The sequence below is a fragment of the Arvicanthis niloticus genome, chromosome 28 (assembly GCF_011762505.2).
Source record: "Arvicanthis niloticus isolate mArvNil1 chromosome 28, mArvNil1.pat.X, whole genome shotgun sequence".
In the NCBI taxonomy this organism is placed as follows: Eukaryota; Metazoa; Chordata; class Mammalia; order Rodentia; family Muridae; genus Arvicanthis; species Arvicanthis niloticus.
The window spans coordinates 388,698-412,986 of record NC_133436.1 but is presented as its reverse complement, the minus strand read 5'-3'; the positions used below and the strand labels follow the sequence as shown (position 1 = coordinate 412,986).

The 24,289-nt window shown below is 38.4% G+C and overlaps 1 protein-coding gene across 1 annotated transcript in view; it reads left to right on the top strand.

Annotated features, from left to right (window-relative positions):
• Window positions 1–24,289, top strand: part of Lix1 (limb and CNS expressed 1) — a 59,554-nt gene that overhangs the window by 23,032 nt on the left and 12,233 nt on the right. Inside the window, exons 2-4 of the mRNA XM_076926537.1 lie at window positions 3,460–3,623; window positions 21,224–21,364; window positions 24,058–24,153. Coding sequence (XP_076782652.1) covers window positions 3,460–3,623; window positions 21,224–21,364; window positions 24,058–24,153 — 401 coding nt within the window. The remainder of the gene's footprint in view (window positions 1–3,459; window positions 3,624–21,223; window positions 21,365–24,057; window positions 24,154–24,289) is intronic.

Sequence of the window (24,289 nt, the reverse complement as noted above, 5' to 3'; positions counted from 1 at the left end):
GTGCATAGCTCCAAAAAATGTGTCATAGGAGCATGTGTAGTCAATTGAATGTAGAAGTGACAAAAACCATTGGCAACAGCCAAGTATTTCTGAATATACAATGACCAAAAGTTAATTCAAAATCAAATGCATACCATATCCAGGGTGTTTAGGACACCGCTTATTTATGTTGTATCCAATGACTTCACTGTAATCTTAGCTCTGAACATACAACATGTATAGTTCACATTTTGTGTACTATACACCATCAGCTACAAGAAGAGATACAGATAGAAATATGTACTATCAGATAAGAAATCAAATAAATGAGGACTGAAAAATCATAATTTGGTGATACTTGTCAAAGAATTTCACTGGACTAGTGCAGAAGGAAGCCAGGCTATGGCATGTAAAGAACATTAAGGAAGCAGAGACAGTTAACACAGAATATTCTTACTAGCAGCTTGATTATAACATGAAGATTTCAATAACCAGTAATCACAAGTAGTTCCAAGGAAAAGTGATAAATTTCATTGATTAATTACCTCATTATTCATTCATTGTCTCAAACACATTGATGGCTGCTGAGCAGCGACAAGCAGAGAGTAAGCATTTAAAAATAAATCAAAGAAACAATATCTAAGAGAAAGAGCAAGAATTATTAGAGATGAGGACTATCCCACACTTGGTAGCTCAAGTTTATTTTATAACACTGAGAAAGCAAGATTTGGGGTTGAGGCAACTAGAGAGTAAACTGTGCAATGAATCATCCTCCTCACAGCTTCTTTGAGATAGTCTATAAACCTCACTGATGCTCCATAAACAAAAAAGGGAGCATGTGTTGTATAAATAGAACACCCTCCGATATAACTGACCTTTAGAGCTGCAAACAGCAAAGCTTGCCTTCTTTCTTCCTCACTCCATACATCTTAGTTTCCAGTCACAAGAAGAGATAGAGATAGAAATATGCATGATCTGTGTGCATGCACATATGTTGTACTTTTAAGGGTGATGACATCTGTAGTACCATCAAAGGAATCTTTTGTGGTTACATAATGAAAAAGTCAAAAGCTGAGTTTTTTTTTTTATTCATACAGAAATCTAAATTTATACTTTCAAACTCTTTACCTCAAATCATTTATTTATGTGGGCCAAAATTCTTGTGTGTATCTTACCTATATAATCATGAGCCTTCACTTTTCTACTCTAATCAGAGGAACAGTCTCATTCAGAGATGAACTTAGAACAGGAAGTACTAGTCTTTGTTGACTAGAAGACCAAACAACCACTGGTTTCCATTTTATGCTTCATACTTCAGAACATTTTTTGATGAATTTAGAGGGCCAATCGCATATAGAGACATAAACTGAATTCTTTATAAACCTGTCTTCTCAGAACTGAAAAAAAAAAAGACATGGGCCAGAAACACCTAACCATGTAAAAATATCTAATTTATACTTTGAGTTTTATCAACTAGTATAAAACACTATTTTTAAATCTGTAAATAAATTAAAAGTTCTGTGTTCACCAATGTTTAACTTAATCCTTTCCCTATATATTAATCCACTTTCCCCCTGTTAAGCCTACCTTTTCTCAGTATTTCCCAAGACATTTAAATACCAAACTAGTTTTTTAAGATACAAAGGTATCCAATATCTTAGCAATCTTCTGAAATTTTCTGACCTAAAGAGAAGGTGTAAGAGCCTTGTAGTCTCAGAGACACCTCAGAGCTGTAAATGTGCAGTGCTTTTGCGGTTAGATCAAACACTGTGATGCTCTTGACTTGAGGAGGAAGTCAATGTTCAGCATTTTGAAACATCTAAAACTGTGTTGTTGTGCTGGAGGAGAACCCAGGGCCTCACCTTGCTATGCAAGCACTCTGCAAGGACTGCGCTAACCCACAGTCCATGCATTGTTACACTTTCAAATGCAATTAAGAGAGAGCAGTTCAACAGGTCTTAAAGGAAATACAGATGCTTGTTTCAGATAATTCACTGTAAAGCAAGGAGCCTAGGTCGCACAAAGGTAGCCCCAGGTGTTCAGCCTAGTTGGAATTTCTTTTCCATTGCCTCTGCCACGTGTCTCTGTGTTCACTTTCTTTTAAAACCACCTAGCTTCTATTCCTCCAACACACACATGAAAAAAAGGAGAATTTCCAACAAAAGTCTTGGACTGTTGCCTCTAAATGCATAAACTTTGGCCAAATCCCCAGTCCCAACCATAAAGACTATGTGATACTTCAAGGGAATCCTTTGTCCTAGTAACACAAAAAAGTGAGCAAGTTACCCCATGAGCAAAACCTACAAACATCCAGTGTTGCCTTTAAATATGCCCTGAGATCACTAGAAATGCAGGTAGATCCCTTCCAAAAGCCTTAAAGGAAAGTAGTGTCAGCTCACCTTTCCAGAGAAACTCTCTGTGTACAGGCCAGACTGACAGCTGTCCTGGAAGCAAAGCTGACAAGAGATTCCTGCATCAGGCAAGGCTTAGCCTACATGACTCATAAGGTCACGTTTGACTCCACAATTCCATTATCCTTGTTAATTTTCCCCAATTCAATTTGCAGTACAGGATAAACAAACCAGCCTAATTTGATCTGGAACCTCTGCAGGCTATCACAGGTCATTTAATCTAAAACACATGGCCCTACCCATTCCCGTGTTTTCCAAAGTCGTCTAACAGACCTTGTCTTTACAAAGACTCCGAGTTATTAGTTTATTCATGGCCTTTCCAGCCTCTTGCTTATTTGATAATTGCTTTGATTTTCCTTTAGATTGGGGTAGAGGGAACATAAAAGAGTTTTCTCCTTTTTAAAATTTCTCCTCTCAAGTCATATAAATAGTAAGTTCAGATTAATATTACATTGCTTACATTTTACTTCACAGTGTGCCTTCTCGTTTCAGGGTTGAGTCTAAGAAATTGGATATGGACTATAGATAATCACAGGTCTGGAAACATCTACCAAGGCAGATTTTCAGAGATGAATGGCCGGATTTTTAAGTTTCGCTATTAATATAATTTATAAAATAAATTTGATATACTGCAACCTTGTTAGAATTGGGGTACTAAAACCACTTAAGTCTTACCCATTAAGAAATGTACACATAGGCCAATCAGATGGCCCAGCCACCAAGCCTGACAACCTGAATTTGATTTCTGGGAACCACATAATAGAAGAACAAAGCCAACTCCCCAAAGCTGTTCTCTGACCTTCTTATAGGTGCCAACACATGTACATTCCCATACATAAGCCCACATTCTGTCTCTCATATACATAATAAAGATATAATTTAAAAGGGAAATATATTTCAACATCCTTTTCACATGCTTAACTAAAGTGTCTTCACAGTTGAAAGCCACCCCCATGCTGAGCATATTCTGTTTAAAATGGCCACTGACACGTAGCAGAATCCAGCCTTAAACACTCGGTGTGTACTCACCCACTCTTTATAGCTGATGCTCTTTCTTGTCTTTTTGCAGTGAACGTTGTGTCGATGTTACAGGAATTTTGGGAAAGCAAGCAGCAGCAGAGGGCCACATTCTCCAGTGAGGGTCTGGTGGTCTATGAGTCAATGCCCTCCTCTGGGCCTCCCTTTGTGAGCTACGTGACTCTCCCTGGAGGGAGCTGCTTTGGCAACTTTCAGGTAAGAGCAGCAGCCAACCCCTTATTAACAACAACAACAACAACAACAAAAAAGGTAACTGGGCTAGAGCAGAATTACCCTCTCACAAAATAGCTATGAGGGGTTTTTAGATATAGTGGATAAAGCTGACTCCTATTTATCACATATACTGGAAAATTCAGTGAGATGGTCTAATTTAAGAAAGGAAGAAGGAAGTAGTTTGTATTGTGATGTGCCCCGATAATTCCGTTTTTGGTTTTGTTTGTTTGTTTGTTTGTTTTGGTGCTTGCCAAGATTTTAATTCATCAGTACAAATCCAAGTTTACAAAGAACTAATCCCATATAATGGATAAAGGGAGGAGGATTAATGAGGGAGTTTTTGAATATGTACATCTCAGGTTCACTAAATTCCTCACTGAGACTGCTTCATTTTCTTCCTTTTTTCCAATAGATATTAATTTGTTTTTCTTCAGAAAAAATGATGGTGATGAATAGTTATGACCTAAGAACATGCATGTGTGCTTAACTGACTGGAGGTTTTTGGAAGGGGTGGAAATATGTTAGTGACTGGAGCGTGGGAAGATGGCAGTTTAGAGTAACGAATCCTTTCTCCATGGCTTGCTTTGCCCTTTCAGAGTCAAGGCAAAACTCTGTTCCTTCTTAAGTTTCTCTCTCAGGCATGGAAAGAATATTCTTCTGGTGACACCTCAAATGAATGACTCAGTTCACTACCCATCAACAAAGTCTTCATGGGCTGGAGACATGGCTCTGTGATTAAGAACACTTGATGCACTTGTAGAGGACCTGAATTTAGTTCCCCAGACAGTTTCAGGAAGCTCACAACTGCCTGTAACTCCAGCTTTATGGGATCTGATTTTCTCTTCTAGCCTCCATGGGCACTTGCGCATGCACACACACAAGCCCCGATACTTCCTTACAGAAAACAAATTTTATAGCATAGCATTTTGTTTCCAAGATAGCTGTTGCATTTTCCTTCAGTAAGATTCTGGGGTGGGGGGAATGTATAGGACTAAAAAACAGTGATGAAGTCTTTCACTGGGGCTTTTCTAACAGGTGAAAACCTACACTACCATAATTTTGTTGTAATTAAGTATTGATCAATTTGGCCATCCTTGTGGCATATACCTTTAATTCAGCATTCACGAGGCAGAGACAGGTGGATCTCTATGAGTTAAAGGCCAGCCTGATTTACACAGAGAGGTCTAAGCCATCTAGGGCTACATAATAAAACCCTGTCTCAAAACTAACTAAATATTAAAATAAAAATATCTAATATCTAAATATCTAATATCTTTGGTCTACCTTACATCAAAGCATGGGTCCCAGTTGAAAGCTGGGCTCAAGTACCTAGTCTTACATCAGGTTCTGCCTCTGTCTGCTTGTGATCCTTTGGAAAATTTATTTAACCTTTCACATTTCCAAGCTTTGAGATGGGAAATATCCACAGGATTAGCCAGAGCTCCTAGAAAGTACATTTGTAATGTGTTAGGATGATATATCTGCTAGATTGTAGGGAATCCAAATATCATTACTGTTGTGTTTTATAAAAAGCCAAGTATATGTTTTGTAGAGCTTGGTGTGGTGAGGTGGGAAAGGTGCCTCGTGGGCCCTTGCTGAAACATCCCTTCCCCCGAGACACCAGCTATAGAACTATATAGTATAGAATAGTTTATTTAGGGAATGGGAAGGGAAGTTGAGAAGGGAATAGAGACACACAGAGAGAGAGAGAGAGAGAGAGAGAGAGAGAGAGAGAGAGAGAGAGAGAGAGAGAGAGAGACAGACACAGACAGAGAGACAGAGACAGAGAAACAGAGATAGAAAGAGACAGAGACAAAGAGAGAAGGACAGGAGGAAGAGGAAGAAAAGGAGGAGGACTAGCCAGGAACATGTGAAAAGAAAGGGGGAAGGGAAAGAGAGAAAGGGATCAGGAAGAGGAGGGGAGACAGACAGACCGAGAGAGAGAGAGAGAGAGAGAGAGAGAGAGAGAGAGAGAGAGAAAGAGAGAGAGAGAGAAGAGGCAGAGAGAGTGAGAAGCCAAACAACCCCTTTTATAGAAAGCCAGACCTATGTAGCCATTGCCAGGTAACTGTTGGGTGGAGCCTACAAGGAATGCCAACAGTTATAACAATACTTGTACATTTGGTTACACTTTTTTTCTCTTTGTGTGTAACTGTAGACATATTTCCAAACACTTCTATGCAAAGCACTTGCCTACATTACAATCAACATCTGGCTACCCAGTGAGTCAATAGGAAATATCAAGCAGGCCGAGGATATGTTCTATACCCTTAGGAAATCAATGTAAAAAAAAAGTTATGGTAATTATGGAGTTATATGTAAGGGTCACTGCAAGCACAAGCAAGAGAGCGTCTGAAATTACTAGTCCTCTTTATAAGTACTCCTTTAATGCAATAAACCATCCCTCATTCAGGGACTAACAGTGGTGCCTCATTTCTAACATATGGAAAAACACACACAGCCAAGTTTCTTCTGAGCCTTGGCAACTAAGAAGCCCAGATGAAAGTTTTCAGTGTATACATTTATCATGTATGTGTACCTAACTCAACATTTTAAAAGCCATCATCATACTCGGTGCTATTTTTATTTCTACCTAAATTCTCCCTTTGAATTAATTAGTTCACTCTATTTTATCTCATTGCCTGGTATATCTGCTTTATACTGTTTCAAATCCTTTGAATAATGAGAGAATGGTATAATGTTTTTAAGCTTTTAAAATGTCTTAAATATTACATTGTGTTTGTGTGTGTTTGTGTTCTCACATTGCCATGGTGATTGTATGGAGGCCATAGTACAGCTGTGGGGGTCATTTCTCTCCTTCCATCATGTGGGTCCTGAGACTCACACTCATATCATCAGGCATGGTGGCAAGCACCTTTACCAGCTGAGCCACCTCACTGGCCCAAGAAAGGTATAATTTAATAAACAGACTAGCAGTGTAGTTGTTAGGGGTTATTGGGGACTGTAAGTTAAAACTGAGATATATATGGCTAAAGGTATCTTAGTCAGCTGAGAAAAATAAAGGGTTCTCACTATAAGGAATGGTATGTGCTAAGGATCACCGAAAGAGGAAACCACAAGCACTTCCGTGACTTTCAAAGTGTAAGTGTGGAAAGGACTCATAGAAGATGACATTCAGACACTTGGCCATCACATGTTGCAAAGGAGTAAAGGTTCTATAATAAAAAAAAAAATCAGAACCTTGAATGTGAACAATAAATTCAGATATGTTTCTGAAAGACTGCTCTTATGGCAACGTGAAAATGCTTCAGAACTAAATGGAGCTAAGACCAAGAGCTCCAGGGTGTGACTGGTGAATAGCTATGGTGGTGGCTGCATGCACAGCAGAGAATATAAAAGGACTGAAAGGTGGTTGGGAGTTGGAGAGTTAGGATGAAAGCGCAATTTAAGCCTTAGCCACTAACTAAGAAAGAAGAGGCAGGAGGACACTCTGGAAGTTGTGTACAGTGGCAATGAGTAGGGCATTCTGCTTAAAAGGTGTGCTGAGTTTTTTGATACTACATTTATCCATTAATCTGTTTTTTTTTTTTTTAATTAGGTTGAATATATTGAGTGTATAGGTAGCTTTTGGGAAAATTTTAACATCCCTGACATTAAAATGGGTCAAAACACAGTAAACTTGGTTGACAAAATGGCATGGGGTCACTGAAAAGATAAATAAGAAAGACATGGAATTTCTAATTTAATAAAAAAACAAAATAAGAATTAAAAAAGATACATGTCTCAATTCTTATGAGACAAGCCTTACAGTCATAAAAGTGTAATACAAGTATACTACAAAATATCATTAGGTTAAAAACAACACAAGGTGTCTGTAGAAATGGCTAGGTGGTTAGTGTAACACACACACACACACACACACACACAAATTTAAAGCATTTAACAACCCACAAAAATATGTACCACTTTCTGGCTAGTAGAAAACTATATTATCTATATAACTATATTATAAATCTTCTCTAAGATTATTTCCAAAGAAAAACCTTGAGTAGAGAGGAAAACTAGTGGTTGCCATTATCTTATTGAAGTACAAATCCTTCTGCAGCAATAGACTATTCAGCTAACCCAGTTCTCCAGGCTTTATCTCCTGGAATCCCTTTTCTCACACTTGATGCTATGGCCTAACCTCCACCTCAGCCATGTGTCTTGATCTCTTCCAGTCATCCTCATACTCGTACTGTGACCCACTAGCCAGTGCTCATGCCCTGCCCTCTAGAACTCCATGCAAGAATACACTCCATGTAGATTCTCTGTATCTTCTGTTGAAAACAATCTACCTCTTCAAATTTCCCAAAGCAATTATTTGTTTCTCTATTAGCACCTTATGCTAACTAAGGTAACCTATGTGTATGTTCTGTCTCTGTAATAAAATATAAACACCTCAGGGATGGGGACCATATCCTTACAACCTTCATAATCTTAAGCACTGCTGCTTCACAAGGTAACAGCCTAATAAATTTTGCTGAATCAATACCCAAATGACTAAATAACAAACTCCAAGAATAACTTAAATGTCATTACTTTTGTATGTAATCAATAATCTGCAAAGATATCCCACTTAACTTTTCAAGGTCGTGCTATAAAGGCTAAGTAACCCTGAGCCTCCATATTGTTTATGTCTATGGCTTGTTTATATCTTGTCTATCATTATCTTGTTTATATCTATGGCTAAATTACTGAAATTGGATGAATGTGAAATAATTGATCCAAGACCCCTTCATTCTCTCTGAATTTTATGACCATGAACAACCAATGATGGCTATACTTCTACCCAGGCATGCATTATGTTTACAGTCAATAAATGCACTCAATTTAATATATCTAAAAAGGAATGCATTTGTCATATAAAATATATATAAAGAACGTGCATCTAAGAATTCTAGTGCTCTTACTTTGTTTTAACTACCAGGAAAATTATACCTTTCCCTGTTGTCTCATAAATTTTGACTCAAATGATAGGACTTCCCTTACATGGTAGATCCAACATCCTCCTTGTGGTCTTAAAAAAATAAAAACGAAAACTCATCAGCAGGGAGGCCTCTGGGTGACTTCTCTGATCATCATCTTTTTTTTTTTTTTTTTTTTTTTTTAATGTTTAAATCATCATAGTTTAAGGTTCTCAGGAGAATTGTTAACATCCTTGCTTTAAAAGATCCAGGACTTCCTGAAGCAAATACATTTTGAAATGTCTTTGGGTAGTTGACAACCAAATAGGTCTCCTTAATCTATTTGTCCCTCCAAAATATGATTAGGGGAGAAAAACCAGGAAAGAAAAGGAGAATAAAAAGTTACCTAGAGATGATATCTTGCACCTTTCCTTTGTCAGTTCAAACCATCTTAAATGCTTTTTTTGCCATATAACATTTAACCAAGTTTTGCCAGCTGCTGGTCTTCAAGCACGTATATGCTTCATCATGCTATGGTTTTTCACATAACCAAACGCCACCCCTGTGCATTGCAAATCATCTCATGATGCAATTATTAATCCCATGACCATCGCAGAAGCATGGAAAACCCATTATGCCATAGTAGGCTTCTTGCTAGGCATGGACATCACCTCAGTGTACCAATTAATGGGAAATACTCAGTAGAACATGGACTGGGTTAAAGAACTAATCCCTCTGCTTTCAGTTTCATGAAAGCTGTGAGAAATTACACTCACTCATTCTTTAAAGCAGTGGTATTCAGAATGATCCTTAGGTTTCTGACTAGTAAAAGGAAAGCTGTCCAACGCTGTGATGAATAAAAGCTAACACTAATTTTTATGCAAAGCACCTCTCATTGGACTAAATGGGAAGCTTGTGTCCATGAAGGCTATTTAAGAAACTGTCAGTTAATCTTGACACTACAATCCTCCCTCAACAAAATCCAAATAGAGGAGGAATGAAGAGAGAGCAAGAGAGCACTATAGTCCTACCTTCAGATCAGACCTTCATACATTTCTATAGTATGGAAAAAGACAAGTATAAATACCGTATTCTTTTTAAATATCTAGACAGTAAACAACATAACCTACTGATACAAAAGTTTTCCCAAGAAGTCATATTGGAACACGTCAATACAGTTCCTTATCAAAGAAAGCATTGGATATTATAAGCATTAAGTAGAGATTTGTGCATCCTGAGTGTGTTTTCATTATGCCATTTTTTTTTTTTTTTTTTTTTTTTTCAAGGGAGGTCTGGTCAGTTAATCCTTCTCTAGGCACATACCACATCCATGAAAACCAACAGCATTTCCCACATTCTATCGTAAGAACAAACAAGGTCTCAGCTCATCGTCCAGGCCTCCTTATGAATTCAGAAGAAGACCACCCATCGTTCTAGCAACTGTTTCTGTTTCTAAACCCAAAAGAAAACTTGAGTATCTTATCTTATGTTTTTATTTTAAAAGTTAGTGATCCAATTTCTTTTTAAAGATCATGTGGTCTCCGTATAGAATTGGCTAGGATAATTTGGAATTGAGTATTTCATTCTTATCAGTAAAAGCAAAATTTCCTTTAGGTATAAGACTATATTATGCAATTATTTACGTATGTGAATTATGATTAAAGAAAAATGTAAAACATTGATGTGTTGTCTGATATACTTAAAATCTAGGTTGTTTAATTTATTATGGTATTGTACCTTTCTTAACCCTTTGGGTGCTATTGTTAAAAGGGTTTTATACAAAATAAGCAAAGATGTTCCGTGCTATAGAGTGATTCTTAGACTAGTTGTATAATGCCAGTTGTACATGAGGTTGCAACACTCAGTATCTCTACCAGCAGATTCTTGATTACCTCCCACAACCCATTTTTAACTTCTACCTGGTGTTGTTCAATGGGATGGACAGTAGGAAACCAAAGAGAAAACACTCAGAGTAGATGAATCCTTGCAAAGCTCTTTGTTTTCATTTAATAGACCTTAATGATTTTGCAACTCTGCTTTTCAAAGTCATTTCTTATGAAAATGCCTATGAAAACCACTTTTACAAGAACATTACTGAATACAAGGAAAAGAGGGCTGCGAGATGTTTTCTTTTACTCACCTAAGGTGATAAGCACTCGTTACCTGTAAAATCAGACACAAACCACATTTTATACTTTCATAAATTACATGAGTCTTCCCAAATCCCAAGAAAGTAAACGTATATCTAAATCACAATAAAATCAGTTTATAAAACTGAGGTTTTGCCCATGACTGAGAGAACATTTGATCAGTTCACATACTTGACTAAACAGAACTGCAATGGTTTTTTTTTTTTTTTTTTTTTTTTTTTTTTTTTTTTTTTTTTTTTTTTTTTTTTTTTTGCTAGTAATCAAATAAGCCCTCATCTTAAAATTCCATTCTCCAGATATAAGTGAAGTTCCTGCCATAAAATCAAGACTATTGCCCAGAACCAATACTGCTATAATCCTAAATATTTCTGTTTGAAACAATTCTTGGCTTTTTTCCTGCCTAGGATGGTACTAGGCTCAGATGCACCACACACTATATAGTATAACACCTCCTAAAGGAAGAATTTCCTGGTGGAAATCTGCACAGAAAAACATCCTGTCATAACTGATGAAACCCAAAGATAGCAAAGTTAGTTATGACCCCATTCCATCTGAAAGGCATGTCAGCTAATGACAAGTCTTTAACAACTTGCATGGAACTTGGAAGTATGTATTATTTTAATAAGATTCTTTATTCCTCAGCCTTCTTCCTTAATTCTAGCCTGCTTCTTTTCTTCAAAAAAAAAAAAAAAAAAAAAATTGAATAGAGATGCTTGACCTCCAGGGAGAACAGTAGCATAGAGAGAAAGGAAAGCTTAGAGAAGACCCCATGAAAAAACAAGTATGTCAGGATATATCCACAGGAGTCTTATGGCCCTTGTAATATACACTGTGGGAAGATGTTCACTGTCTTCCCTTGCTGAGCAGGGAAGACTGACTTTCTTTCCATGACCTTCCCTCATCCCTCTTATGTAATCTATTTACACCAAAACTACTATAATAAATAAGCCAATTTTTAGAAGAACTCTTTTTAAAATGTAAGAGTTTATGCATATTCTCTATGAGTGTGTGCTGTGCATGCAGGTGCTCTCTAAAGTCTGAAGAGGGTGTTGGATCCTCTAGAACTAGAGTTACAGGTAGTTGTGAGCTATCTGATGTCAGTGACAGGAACCAAACATTGATCCTCTGGAAGAGCAGTGAGTACTCGTAATTGCTGAGCCATCCATCTCTCTAGGCACCAAAATAAGCCAAAAAATTTGAGCTTTGATTAATTCATTGTGTCTTCAACTTAACTTGAAAAAAAATGATGGAGAGAGAGAGAGAAATGAAGGAAGAAAGGCTGGGAGGGAGGGAAAGAGGAAGGGGGAGAGAAAAGAGAGAAAGGAATCAAGAAAGAAAGGGAAGGAGGGAGAGAGAGAAGAAGGAAGGGAGGGAGAAAATCCTGAAGGAGCATAATACAATTTAGAATTATAATGATTACCAGGGACTTTAGTCTAGGTACATGTATAGAATAGCATTTCAAGCAGAGGTAAATGAGGAGGGGGGCAGATGGTTTATATTATGAAAATAACATTCTGACCCACCATATGCCTGAAATATTCCTCCAAGCTAACAGGAACTTGTGAATTTTTTCTGAACACTGGACTCTTAAATGAGCCCCTCCTCCATGCCTAGCAACCCCTGTTCTCAGTACACACAGAGCTCAGAATTGTCCCCCACATACTTGCCTCCAGCCTGACCTGCAGAGATGCTATTAACCTGAGTGATGGAGGCTCAAAGGTTGCCCTTCTCACATCAACATTTGGAAGGGGCAGATGCTAATACATCCACAACCAAATATATTGGAACACATGCAAATGTTCATGCTTTGACCAGAGAGGTCAAAGTGTTAAAGAACTGAGAGCAGTAGGGTCTGGTTTGTGGAATTCTTTTTGTTGAAAGCTTGCTTGCTGTCAGGATGAAACTGAGGTGTTGGTGACACTGACCAGAGCCCACAGGCCATACACACAAACTCTGCAAGTCATTTGCAGAAACTTAGACTACAGGTTGCAAAGGCGAAATGTTCTTAACCACATGAAAGACAGACATTACAACATCTAAGATTAAGAAAAGAATTTTCACCTCTTGCAGTTAGTTTATTTGTTTTGTCACTTGCAAAATCTTAGCCTAGGAGAGTCCCTTGGATACAATGCACTGTTGAATAAGGTCTACTAAATTATCACTGATCTGTCTTTAACCCCAACAAAGATGCATCCTTAACTTGAGTTTTCATATCCTTACAGTCTTTAACTCTTGCAGACACTTACATTACAGTTATTCAAAACCTTGCTCAATGTGCCTTTGCAGATCTGCAGCTGCTGTTAAAAGGCACTAAGTAGAGTGTACTTAATTTAGCTCTATAGATTTCAGATAAGAAGGACTTTTTTTTTTAATCTTTAAAGCACATGGATGAATAATTCTGGGAAGTCTATTCATATGGAGTTGATGTCTTTCCACATGCCTTCCAACAGAACCTACCATATGTAGGATATATGTTCAATACAACTTTGGGTATGAAAATGATGACTTGGCACATGTATCTTGATTATTTTCTAAAAAAGTTATGGATGAAAATTAATCCATTGACAGATTCTATAAAAGTTATTCTTCATTCTGAATTGTGTCAGAATGACAAGAAGATATCATATAAGGAACACATCTATAAACAGTTTTAAAGTGTTTCATAAATTACTAAAAATGATACTAATTTCTTGTTAGGCGTTTCTACTTAAAATTTGCCTGTGATTACCAAATTTTGTTTAAGTTATTCTTAGAACTTCTTTGCATTCAAAACAAGAAAGAAAGAAAGAAAGAAAGAAAGAGAGAGAGAGAGAAAGAACAATGATTAACTACTATCTGATTTGAGGACAGCCTACAGATTAATCTTAATTGTATCTTGACATTGTATTTTTCACATAAGAAATAAAAAACTTTTGAGAATGAAAGCAGAACTTTAATGTAATTTAGAAAAGCCATCAACTTACGGCAGATAATGCTGATAAAATTATTCATGGCTTGAGGTCAGTATTTCCATTTTGGTCGAGTGTCAAGAATGGCATGTATATCTTGATCATGCTAGCCCTTTTTGTCCTGGGAATACTTTTATTCCTGTCCATCAAGTGAAAGCTTGTCTTTAACAACATCAACATGTTGGCAGCCAAAGTACATGACTTGAAACTGAAAATGGCCCCCCAGACAGAGTTGTTAATTTAACAGACTGGCAAACCAAGGAGGGGTAAGATTCTGCACAGAGCCTTACCAACCTAAGACAGAAATGCATTGCTTTTGATAATGCGTATTCCACAACAGGTAAGAAAGGCATTCTTGTCAGAATGACCAAAGACAGGCTTAATCTTGTTTATGAAATAAAAAAGGGGGAGATGTGGAGAGCTTTGGGGGCTGCTTGGCAGGAATCTGACATTGGCCAAGGACAAGGAAATGGGCTGCTTGGCAAGAATCTGACATTAGGCTATAACAAAGAAGTAATTTCAGGCAGGAATCTAAATCTTTGGCTACAACAAAGAAATAATTCCAAGCAGGAATATAAATCTTAGGCTAGAGCAAAGAAGTAGGCTTCAGGCATGAAAATGACTTTGGGCTAGGACAGGGAAGTAGGCTCAGATATTTTGGTCAACCTGATAAACCCTTAGAAATAGTGATCACTCATGATCACAGGACTTTGTTTATTGCCTTGCTTATTCTTTAACTATTTGTGTTTATTGTCTTGCTTGTTCCTTCCCTATTTGCATCTATTGTATTGCTAATTCCTCAACCTAGAACTGACCTTAATACATGTATGTAATTAAAATGGTATAAAAGCAAAAATAAATAAATAAATAGCCATATATGAATATCTAAAGCAACATTACTTAAACCACTAGAGAAGAAGTAACTCAAATGACCACAATTTGATGGGTAATAAAATGAAATATGCCAAAAAAAAAAAAAGTCAACTTTTAGAAGGACTATCAAAGAACTTTTTAACCTGAATGTTGCCTTACTTGATTCTTATGTAGAATAGATCCTCTTTTGAGAAATTAGCATTGTTCTATGTTCACAAAGGGGGACTTACCACGAAGACAAGGAAGCTTCTACACTGGCTGACTAAAAACATAATGTCAACATATATTACTTGAAATTTTTCATTGTTTTTCGTAAATAAGGTTCATGCAATATTGTAAGTCTCAAGTCATACAAAACTGGATTCTGCCACTGCCAGTTAGAAATGAGATAGGTAGAAGCAGCTGAAATAGCATTCCTCTAAGAATAGGTCTAGGGACTTCAGACTCATCTGGAAGGCTTATTAAAATGCATATTTGGGAGCTGGGGAATCAGGTCAGTTGATAAAGTGCTACACAAGCATGAGGTTATGAGTTTAATCCCCAGTACCCACATTAAAAAAAAAAAAAAAAAAAAGCAAGGCATAAAGACATGTACCTATGATCTATGTACTCAGTCTTCAAGCTTGCTACTGAAATCCAATTAATTGATCACCTCCAAGTTCAGTGAAAGATCCTCTCTTACAAAATAAGGTAGAAGGCCGGCCAGCAAGATAGCTCAGCAGGTAAAACTTTTCACCTGATGCTAAATCTCTGGGACAATAGTAAAAGGAGAGAACCAACTCCCCAAATTTTCTGCTTACCTCTAGACATATTCCCCTAAAGACTGTCCTCCAGGCACATTCAATGGTGCACATATGCCTGAAATCAGCATCCCCCATTCTAGATACATACATGCATACCATTCACTGAGTCACCTATCTAAAGTTATTTTGACTCAATCAGTTTGGTGCCTGGAAATAGACATATTTAATAAGTCACCAGTAAACAGCAACATGAACATTTAAGGTTTTGAACTACTGGACTTGAGTTTTTGGGTAGATTCAGTGAAGATCTTCATTGGGTCATCTGTGGGCTCCTCGTGACTAGCAGACAACCTAAACTCCAAAATAAAATACAAAGCCAAAGGATTTGGGCTTGGGGAAATTTTCTTATCCAGTAGAATTTGGTTTAAAGCCTGAGGGAAATGACTTTTACTCTTGAAGAATTAGCAAACACTTCTTCCAATTGTTGGTCAGTACTTACATTACACAATAGCACTTAACCCCCATGATATCTATGAGGGCACATCCAGCCAGAGACAAAATTATATGTGTTCTCTGATCAAGTCATAGCTGACCTTTCTAACTCTGTCTTGCCCTACAGTCTAGAAAAGAAGAGAATAGGAAAGAAGACATTAAGGTGACCATATTTTCCTTCCCAATAAGCTAGGTTTTTGTTATAATGTACTGCATTTTCTTCAGTTTTTCTTTTATGTAAAGTCAAGTTTGGAATCTTCTGTAAAAGTGACCCAAAGAGTATCAAGTGAGAAATATGTCTAGAGTACTATATGGGTTTAAAGAATAGCATGTGATTTTAGCTAAACATGGGTTAGCCTTCCTATGAAGTACAAAATAACCTACTGGTCAGATATACTTGAAGGAGAATTTTTGTTTTCTTTTTAAATCAACAATGCCTTGGGATGCATTACCTTTTCAAAATAAGGGTAATAATAAAACCAACCTCATGGGATTGTTGTAATAACTAGACATGATATTAACCTTAAAGTACTTAGCACAGTGCCCACATACTCAAGGTCAGCTATAATCTCTCTGCTATTAAGCTCTCGCCAGGAGCGTGCTAAGAAACTTCTAAGTTACCTGAAGCAAGCAATGCCTCTGTGATAGTTATCTTTTGCTGCATAATAAATTGCCTCAAAACTTACAAATATGTTCAGGACCCTGAAATTAATTTATCTGGGAATTTCTGGCTCACCATCTGCTGGAGGTGCCAGTCAGACTGTCCGATGAGGTGCTATTATCTGGAGGTTGGATTGGATCTCCTTCCAGCCTCAGCAAGGTGGTTATTGACAAAAGGCTTTTGTCATGACCATGTGTGCCTTTCCATAGGGCTACTCACAGATATCATCTAACTTTTCCTCATACAGGTAATCAAAGAAAATGCAAACAGGACCAAGTTGAAAGCCACAGGGTTTTTTATGAACCAATATCAGAGAAATATACTGTCACTTCTACCGTGTTCCACTGACTAACGCTGAGGTGAAACTGTGAATGCTGGGAAATGGGATGGATCATTGAGGGTAGTGTTTGGCCCATCATTTCCCAATCAATACCATATTCTGTGTTTGGCGGGGGGTGGGGGGGGTGGCGGGTATGAGGGGTTTGTAGCTTAACAGGGAGGAGAGGTTTTGTTTGTTTTGCTTTAGTTTTAGAAGACATTACTGATTATAATGGTTTACAATCTACCCACAAATAAAAGGCAGCTGAGTAGCTAGAAAAAATGTCTGAGTGGGGTCTGTTGGCCACTCACAATGCACCCAGTTTCACATGCCTAAGAAGTCCACAGCTGACTTTGCTAAAGATCATGACTGTTGAATATTCAAGCTCAGAACTTTCAGAGTGCAGAGGATGGAAGCTGTCTCTGTGTATTAGCAAGTCAGAATAGAGATCACATAAGGCACAGTTTACAGATCTGTATTTATGATGAGGTCTGGTGGAAAAACAGCAAGAGTAAACCATACAGGGAAGTCTGATTCCAGCAGGGAGCTGCTTTGAAATACCATCATACTTCACTTATTCCCATTGATGTCCTTGATAGCCAGTTTGGAAAACAATAAAACACCCTGTAACTTGCCATGTCTTATTTTCTTACAGTGGTCCTCACTGTTTGGTGGTGACGATGAAAGTGCTTGCTCTTACAGGAGCATCTGGACTTTGGTTTTGACACCCCAAACAGACTACAAATGAGCTAAATTGCTTGCCCAAGTACAAGGTCTCATGGGGGAAAGGTCCTCCTTAAAGCTCTCAAAACCAAACCAGGCAGCAGTTACTGGCTTGGATTTGTAGTTTCAAAAGAAAGCAGCTGGCTAACATTATAGACATTCTGAGGAACTTGTCTTCCAGAGGAAAGATCTTTGATGGCTCTGGAATGATTTTATTTTATGTGCTTATTAACAGACACACTTTCTCCCCCATTGGGAGGGAAAAGCAAGCAAGCAAGCAAACAAACAAAAACCCAAAAGTACACTGAAATAATAAAACAAGTAAAGGCAGGTGTCTGATTTCACATCTTGATATTAGCTGAGTCTCTGGCCTTTTTTTTTTTTTTTTTTTTTTTTTTTCCATGCTTCCTGGGTAAAGGCTCTGTCTATGGCCTGCCTGCCTGACTCTACTTTGATCTATGAGGCCATGCTATTCTGCTGTAAATGCACATGCTTCTTTTGATCTAGTACTTAGCTGCTCTTAATTAGATAGCTTCTTTTAACTATGTAGTGTTCTCTCTCTCTCTCTCTCTCTCTCTCTCTCAAGTTGGCTTAAACTGCTATTATTTAGACAAAAAAATATTTCTTAAGATTGCTTTGATCTGACTTTTATTTCCCAAATTCTAAAATCCTAAAACTCTGTTGTAGATTTTGTAAAGCCAAACTTATATTAAAATGAGTTGCTGTTACAGATATTGTGTAATATTGGCAAAACCTTAGCTTTTTTAATGAAAAGCTAGCTTTACAGGGAATAATAAACATAACACTGTTTTGCCTATACATTGGCAAAAATGCTCATATCAGGATCTAAACATAATAGCCAATTATTCTTATGATTTTTAGTCCATGCTTAATATATTTTCATATTGCTGGATCACAATACCATAAAAGTATATAGGAATTGTACTTTTTAAGAATAAGTAATATATATATTTATTCTTGAAAGAACTTCTTATACATTTTATTAGGTGTTTTATTGATTTGTTACTGACTAGCCTATACTTCAGCCTGTTATTCATTCAGTAAATCATAATAGGGCAAGGATGCAAAGAAATTACATCACAATTGTATAATAGGGGAGGAACACAAAGGAAAATGTGTAAGAATCAAGCCATGAAGGTAGGAGACAGCAGGCAAAGACCAGCGAACAATTATATTCAAATATGGTCAGTGCCTTCAGCCTGGCTTGAGAGTAGTAACAAAAATTCTCAAAGAGGCAGCATCTAAGTACCATTGAAGGACAAAATGACTCAAACCTTATGGTCTTTTATATTTCTGGCCAAGTCTACAGCATAAAATAAAGCTATGTATGCAGAAATTCTCTGATCTAATACAAGTATTAGAACCCATGGAAGATGTCTAATGTTTGAAAGATTTGCTGACTCAAGCTATACCAAAAGCCTTCTTGCTTGTCATCCAACACGAAGGAGACCCAACTTGCCCACATATATATATTTTTCTACATACAGTTTAGAACTTCAGCTCTATTCATTTAAAGGTTCTATTCATTAAATGTTGGTTATTTCCTTTCACTATACCAAATATCTGACAGAATCTACTTTAAGAGAATAAAAGTTCATTTTGCTTATGGTATTGAAGATCTATATGGTCTCCAAAAGTCAATAGTCCATTGGCTCTTCTGCTTTGGTGCTTACAGTGAATCAGAACATCAAGGCAGAGAGCATGCATGGTTGACAATCAGGTGGCAAAAAGAGAGAGAAGAGGTTATGGGCTTCCAATATTTCCTTCTGGGGCATGTCTCTAAATGGCTTTACTGTCTCTTACACTAGGCCCCATTTCTTAAAGTCTCCACCACCTTCCAATAGCACTGTAAGCCGGAGTCCAAACCTTAAACTTCCTCTCCCTCTCTCTCTTTCTTTCTCTCTGTCTCTGTCTCTCTGTCATACACACACACACACACACACACACACACACACACACACACATACAACGTTGCCCCATTGTTTAGAAAGTACTTATAATTACTACCTTTTCCATGCCCTACTGTACACAAACATCTTAAAGCACTGATCTTGGCTTGGACACTGAAGACTGTTGAAGCATACTTAAGCCATAAGCACAAAAGTTTGTAGTGGGGTCAAAAGAAGTGATCAATTGTCAACTGCATGATCTTTACACTAGAACATCCCTACTATTTGGAAGGTTTGGAGACCAGGAATCTGATCACAAAGATTCTGATTGGGTTTGTAGTAGTTGGGAGGAGAGACTGAGCTCTAAATGATATAAGTGTGTAAGTGTCTGGGAACTGGGCAGAAAGTTCAGTATAGGGTGAAAAGTGCTGAATGCACACAGAGCGGGTTGAGTTTCACTGTGTTGGGGAAATAAAAACCTTGAGGCTGTGAAACTGAAAAAATCAAGTGTGACCCTTGGTACTTTGCCTCTCCTTTCACTCTTTTTCCTTTTCATTATGTTTCTGAAACCTCACATCTCATGTAGAAGAAACTGCACGAGGAAGAACAGCCACCAAAACTCAGATAGACTACATCTTACAAGCCTGGGCTCCTTGGCTACACAACTGACTTGTCTTGGGGCTAAACTTTTCTTCATGAGACTAGTTTTCCACTGAAAACCTTAGTGTCTATAGTTCAGTGTTCACAGGAACCTCTGCAGTAATCACACCTTGAAATGCTGTAAAGGTGTGGTCTCACTGTAGCTCTTATAGGAAGGACTCCGACCTCTCTCTCTGGACACTCAAACTCCATACCAAAGTAGAACTTGAAGAATGGGAACTTTTAAGTATTAGCAAAAGAGACTAGAGGATAGAATGAAAGTGAGGTGCAAGTGAGCCTGTGTGAACAATGAGGGAGGACAGAAATGAAGCAGGATGTACAGACAAGCCCATATGAACAATGAGGGAAGCATGATAGGAGGATAAAGACTAATATTACTTGAAGAGCACGGGCAAAAACATATTTTACAGTCTTGGGATTCAAACCCAAGGCCTTCTACATACTACGAAAGTACTCTACAACTCAGATAAGGCCTCACACTTCCTCTTTAGCCTAGGCTAGTCTCAAAATCATTATCTTCCCTCCTTCAGCCTTTAAAGTACTAGAATTGCATGGGGCTTTTTGCCATGCACTTTGCCAAACTTGTAAAACAAATTACTTAATGAGTAATTAAAATTACTTATTAAAAAAATTACTTACTGAGTACAGGCTGTCTGTAATCCCTAACTTTGGGAAAACCAAATGGCTTTGGTTAAGTCTGGTTAAGTTTATTTTTCCCCAAATTTAACCAACTAGTTTCCTACCCAAACTATATAAGCAAATTGTAAAGGGGAATTCTCAAGAAAATCGGGGAACTATTCCTAGAAAAAAAGGTGTGGAACAAATGGTGGAAAATTAAAATCAGTAGGTTTGACAGTAGTACTCTTTGCACTAACTTTACTCATTCTTATCAGTACCACAATGGTAAAACGTATATGACTGGCATGCTTTCACGGAGCATGCCAATGTATCCAATACCATGATCATGCTTGGCTTTCTCCATATTAACTACTCAATTTCAAATTCAACCCCACTATTATGTTACTAAGAAGGATATCATGCACAGAGAATAATTAACTAGTTCAAAGGCTTATACAGTTAAGAGATGAATACCAGCAGTTTGAGTCTAGAACCCATGTAAATGTATGTGTGGGAGTGCAGTGTTGGAATGGTGAGATGCTGACTTCTTTAATAACTCCCTCTCCTTCCTTCTCAAGTGCTGCTTAAGTAGGGCTGAGGCCAGGCGGGATGCTGCTAAAGTGGCTCTCATCAACTCTCTCTTCAACGAGCTGCCCTCCCGAAGGATCACCAAGGAGTTCATCATGGAGAGTGTTCAGGAAGCAGTAGCCTCCACCAGGGTGAGTACCGAAGGGAGACAAAAGGTGGCCTCTATGAGAAAATGGGGACATTTGACTTTTGGGAAATACTAAAGTAAGCAAATTTCTCATTCCAACAATGTGTAGGTTAAATTTTGTCCATTGACTTACTAACACTCAGCAAAATGGAACCTTAGGTTGGAAATCATGAAGGTGGAGCTTGCTGCCCATTGTACATCTTACTAATTAATACTCTTGGCAACCCAGGATCAAAACCAATAAATTTTCAGACTGAGGAAGATCACATGATTACACTGATTCCAATGTTTGCTTTGTGAGGAATATAGGTATTTGTTTTAGGGTCCAAGAATGTATGCAACGGAAGAAAGACTTATACTTTAATAACAAATTAGTTCTAATCTTTCCTCAACTTAACTAATTATGAGAAATCCTTACTGTAAGTGTTAATTCCCCAACTAGTGTGCACTCTTGCAATTTATAGTGTTAAAAAAAACTGTGGGCCACTTAGACAGCTCTATGTTAGAATAATCATGGTTCCTTCCATGTTTGCATCTTCCAGTAAGCTTTGAGACTTTCCGTGACAGATACAATAAAATGCTTTGAGAGAATAGTGACATAACAAAATGTGTCTTAGAAATTTAAAGAGGGATATTTCCCAGCCACCCATGGCTGGATATTTACTTGTCCAATAAATGGTGGAGAGTTCCTGCCCAATATCTCCATCTATAAGCCACAGAGGAAACCTGAGCCCCACCTACAGCAGTCATTTTTCTGTGTGTGCTCAAGGGCAGGAGTTTGAATTATAGAACAAACTGTTAATTTTCTTCTGTTCTTTTCCCTTCCCCTTCCCCTCCCCCTCCCCCTCCCCCTCCCCCTCTCCTTCCTTCTCCCCATCCCTTCCAACCCCCACCTCCCACCCCATCCTCTCTCAAACAGGATCTTACAGTGGAGTCCTGGCTGTCCTATGTAGACTCACTTGTAGACTAAGCTGGCCTTGACCTCACAGGAATCCTCTGCCTGCCTCTCTGCCTCTCTGCCTCTCTGCCTTCCTCTCTGCCTCTCTGCCTTCCTCTCTGCCTCTCTCTCTGCCTCTCTGCCTCTCTGCCTCTCTCTCTGCCTCTCTGCCTCTCTGCCTCTCTGCCTCTCTGCCTCTCTGCCTCTCTGCCTCTCTGCCTCTCTCTCTCTGCCTTCCTCTCTGCCTCTCTGCCTCTCCTCTGCCTCTCTGCCTCTCCTCTGCCTCTCTGCCTCTCTGCCTCTCTGCCTCTCTGCCTCTCTGCCTCTCTGCCTCTCTGCCTCTCTGCCTCTCTGCCTCTCTGCCTCTCTGCCTCTCTGCCTCTCTGCCTCTCTGCCTCTCTGCCTCTCTGCCTCTCTCTCTGCCTCTCTGCCTCTCTCTCTGCCTCTCTGCCTCCGCCTCCTGAGGGCTGGAATTAAAGACCGTTGTGTGGTCCCCATCCCCCACCCCCTTTTTTGCCTCCTGAGCTGTATTGACAGGCTCTGTCTTTACAAGGCAGCTGCTGCTGAAGGAGATGCTCAGACTGTTGGGGACTCTTGCCCCTTTTGAAGTGCTCTTGTCACTTAGGGGAGAGATGGAGCAGCAGGACAGTAGGACTAGTACCCTGGCTGGGAGAAAGTAGAGAGTTCTGCACTCTATCTGGTCTGAAGATAAAAGGAAGTCTTTATTTTTCTGACCCTGTAAATTTCAAGTGCCTTTGAGAAAGAGAAGTTAGGAAAATAATACCTGATTTATATACATGTGGAGTTTACTGAGCGACAGGAAAGGGCTCTCAATGTAAATGTAATTTGTCATTTTTCATGGAAATTTCTAAAGAGAGAGAATATATATGGCTTGCAGGCTTCTGGATGGATTTCCCATAGGATATCTAAAAGGCCAACATAAATATTTCAGAAGCAGTGTGTTAATGTTATTGCATTCAAAGCTATACATTTGCTGCTGTCTGATGCTGACAGTTGTTTGTTCAGTCTCAGAACCTTGCTATTGCCCACCATCCTGGGAATCCAAGGCCATGGGGTACTGAAGGAGGTCTGAGTGCCATTCCAGAGAGCTTGTGTTTGCTGCTTAGTGCTGCTCCCTACAACCAAGCTTAAAAAGAATTTCATTTTTTTTAAACCTGGAACTGGTCCTGCTTCTTAAAGATTAAATGGTCTGAGTATAAAAAATATAAGCCAACAGACACCCATGTTGTCAACCAACAGCAGCTTATTATGAAAACTTCCCTTTAAGAGACATGCAGAAAGAAAGGAATGGGCCACACAACTGTACGGTTGTTTTAAGTTCTATTATACAATCTTGCCTGATTATCATTGAAATCAGAGTAAGGTCAATGTTGCAAGATTTCAGTAACCCACAGTGACAGTCATAGAGAGCAGACACACAAGCATTAATATAGAAATTCGCATAGCAAATTAATAAAGCAAATATATAGGAATTCCTACTTCGGGATCATCATCCTATCAGCAGTTACACAACGTGCTACCATTTTAAGCAAAAGCCACATTCAAGTTGATTATGAAACACTCTTTCCTTGAGTCACGTGAGACTAAGTATCTTATCCAAGAGCAACTGTATATCAACACCCTTAGGCCAATATAATAGGATTAGGTCCTGATCATTTAAAGAAGGGAAGAAATTATCAGTGTTAATAGTTTGATAGTTATCAGTGTTGATAGTTTCCTTGTTTGCTTTCCTTCCCAAGGGCACTTTAGACGATGCAGATGACCCCAGCACAAGCGTGGGAGCCTATCACTACATGCTGGAGTCGAACATGGGGAAGACGATGCTGGAGTTTCAGGTGCCTAACTCCCTGCAGCTTATTTGTTTGATGAGCCAATCTGGAAGCTTGGGGGATGTGTGACTCTTTTCATCTTATTTATTTATTTTTAATAAGTGTGTGTGTGTGTGTGTGTGTGTGTGTGTGTGTGTGTGTG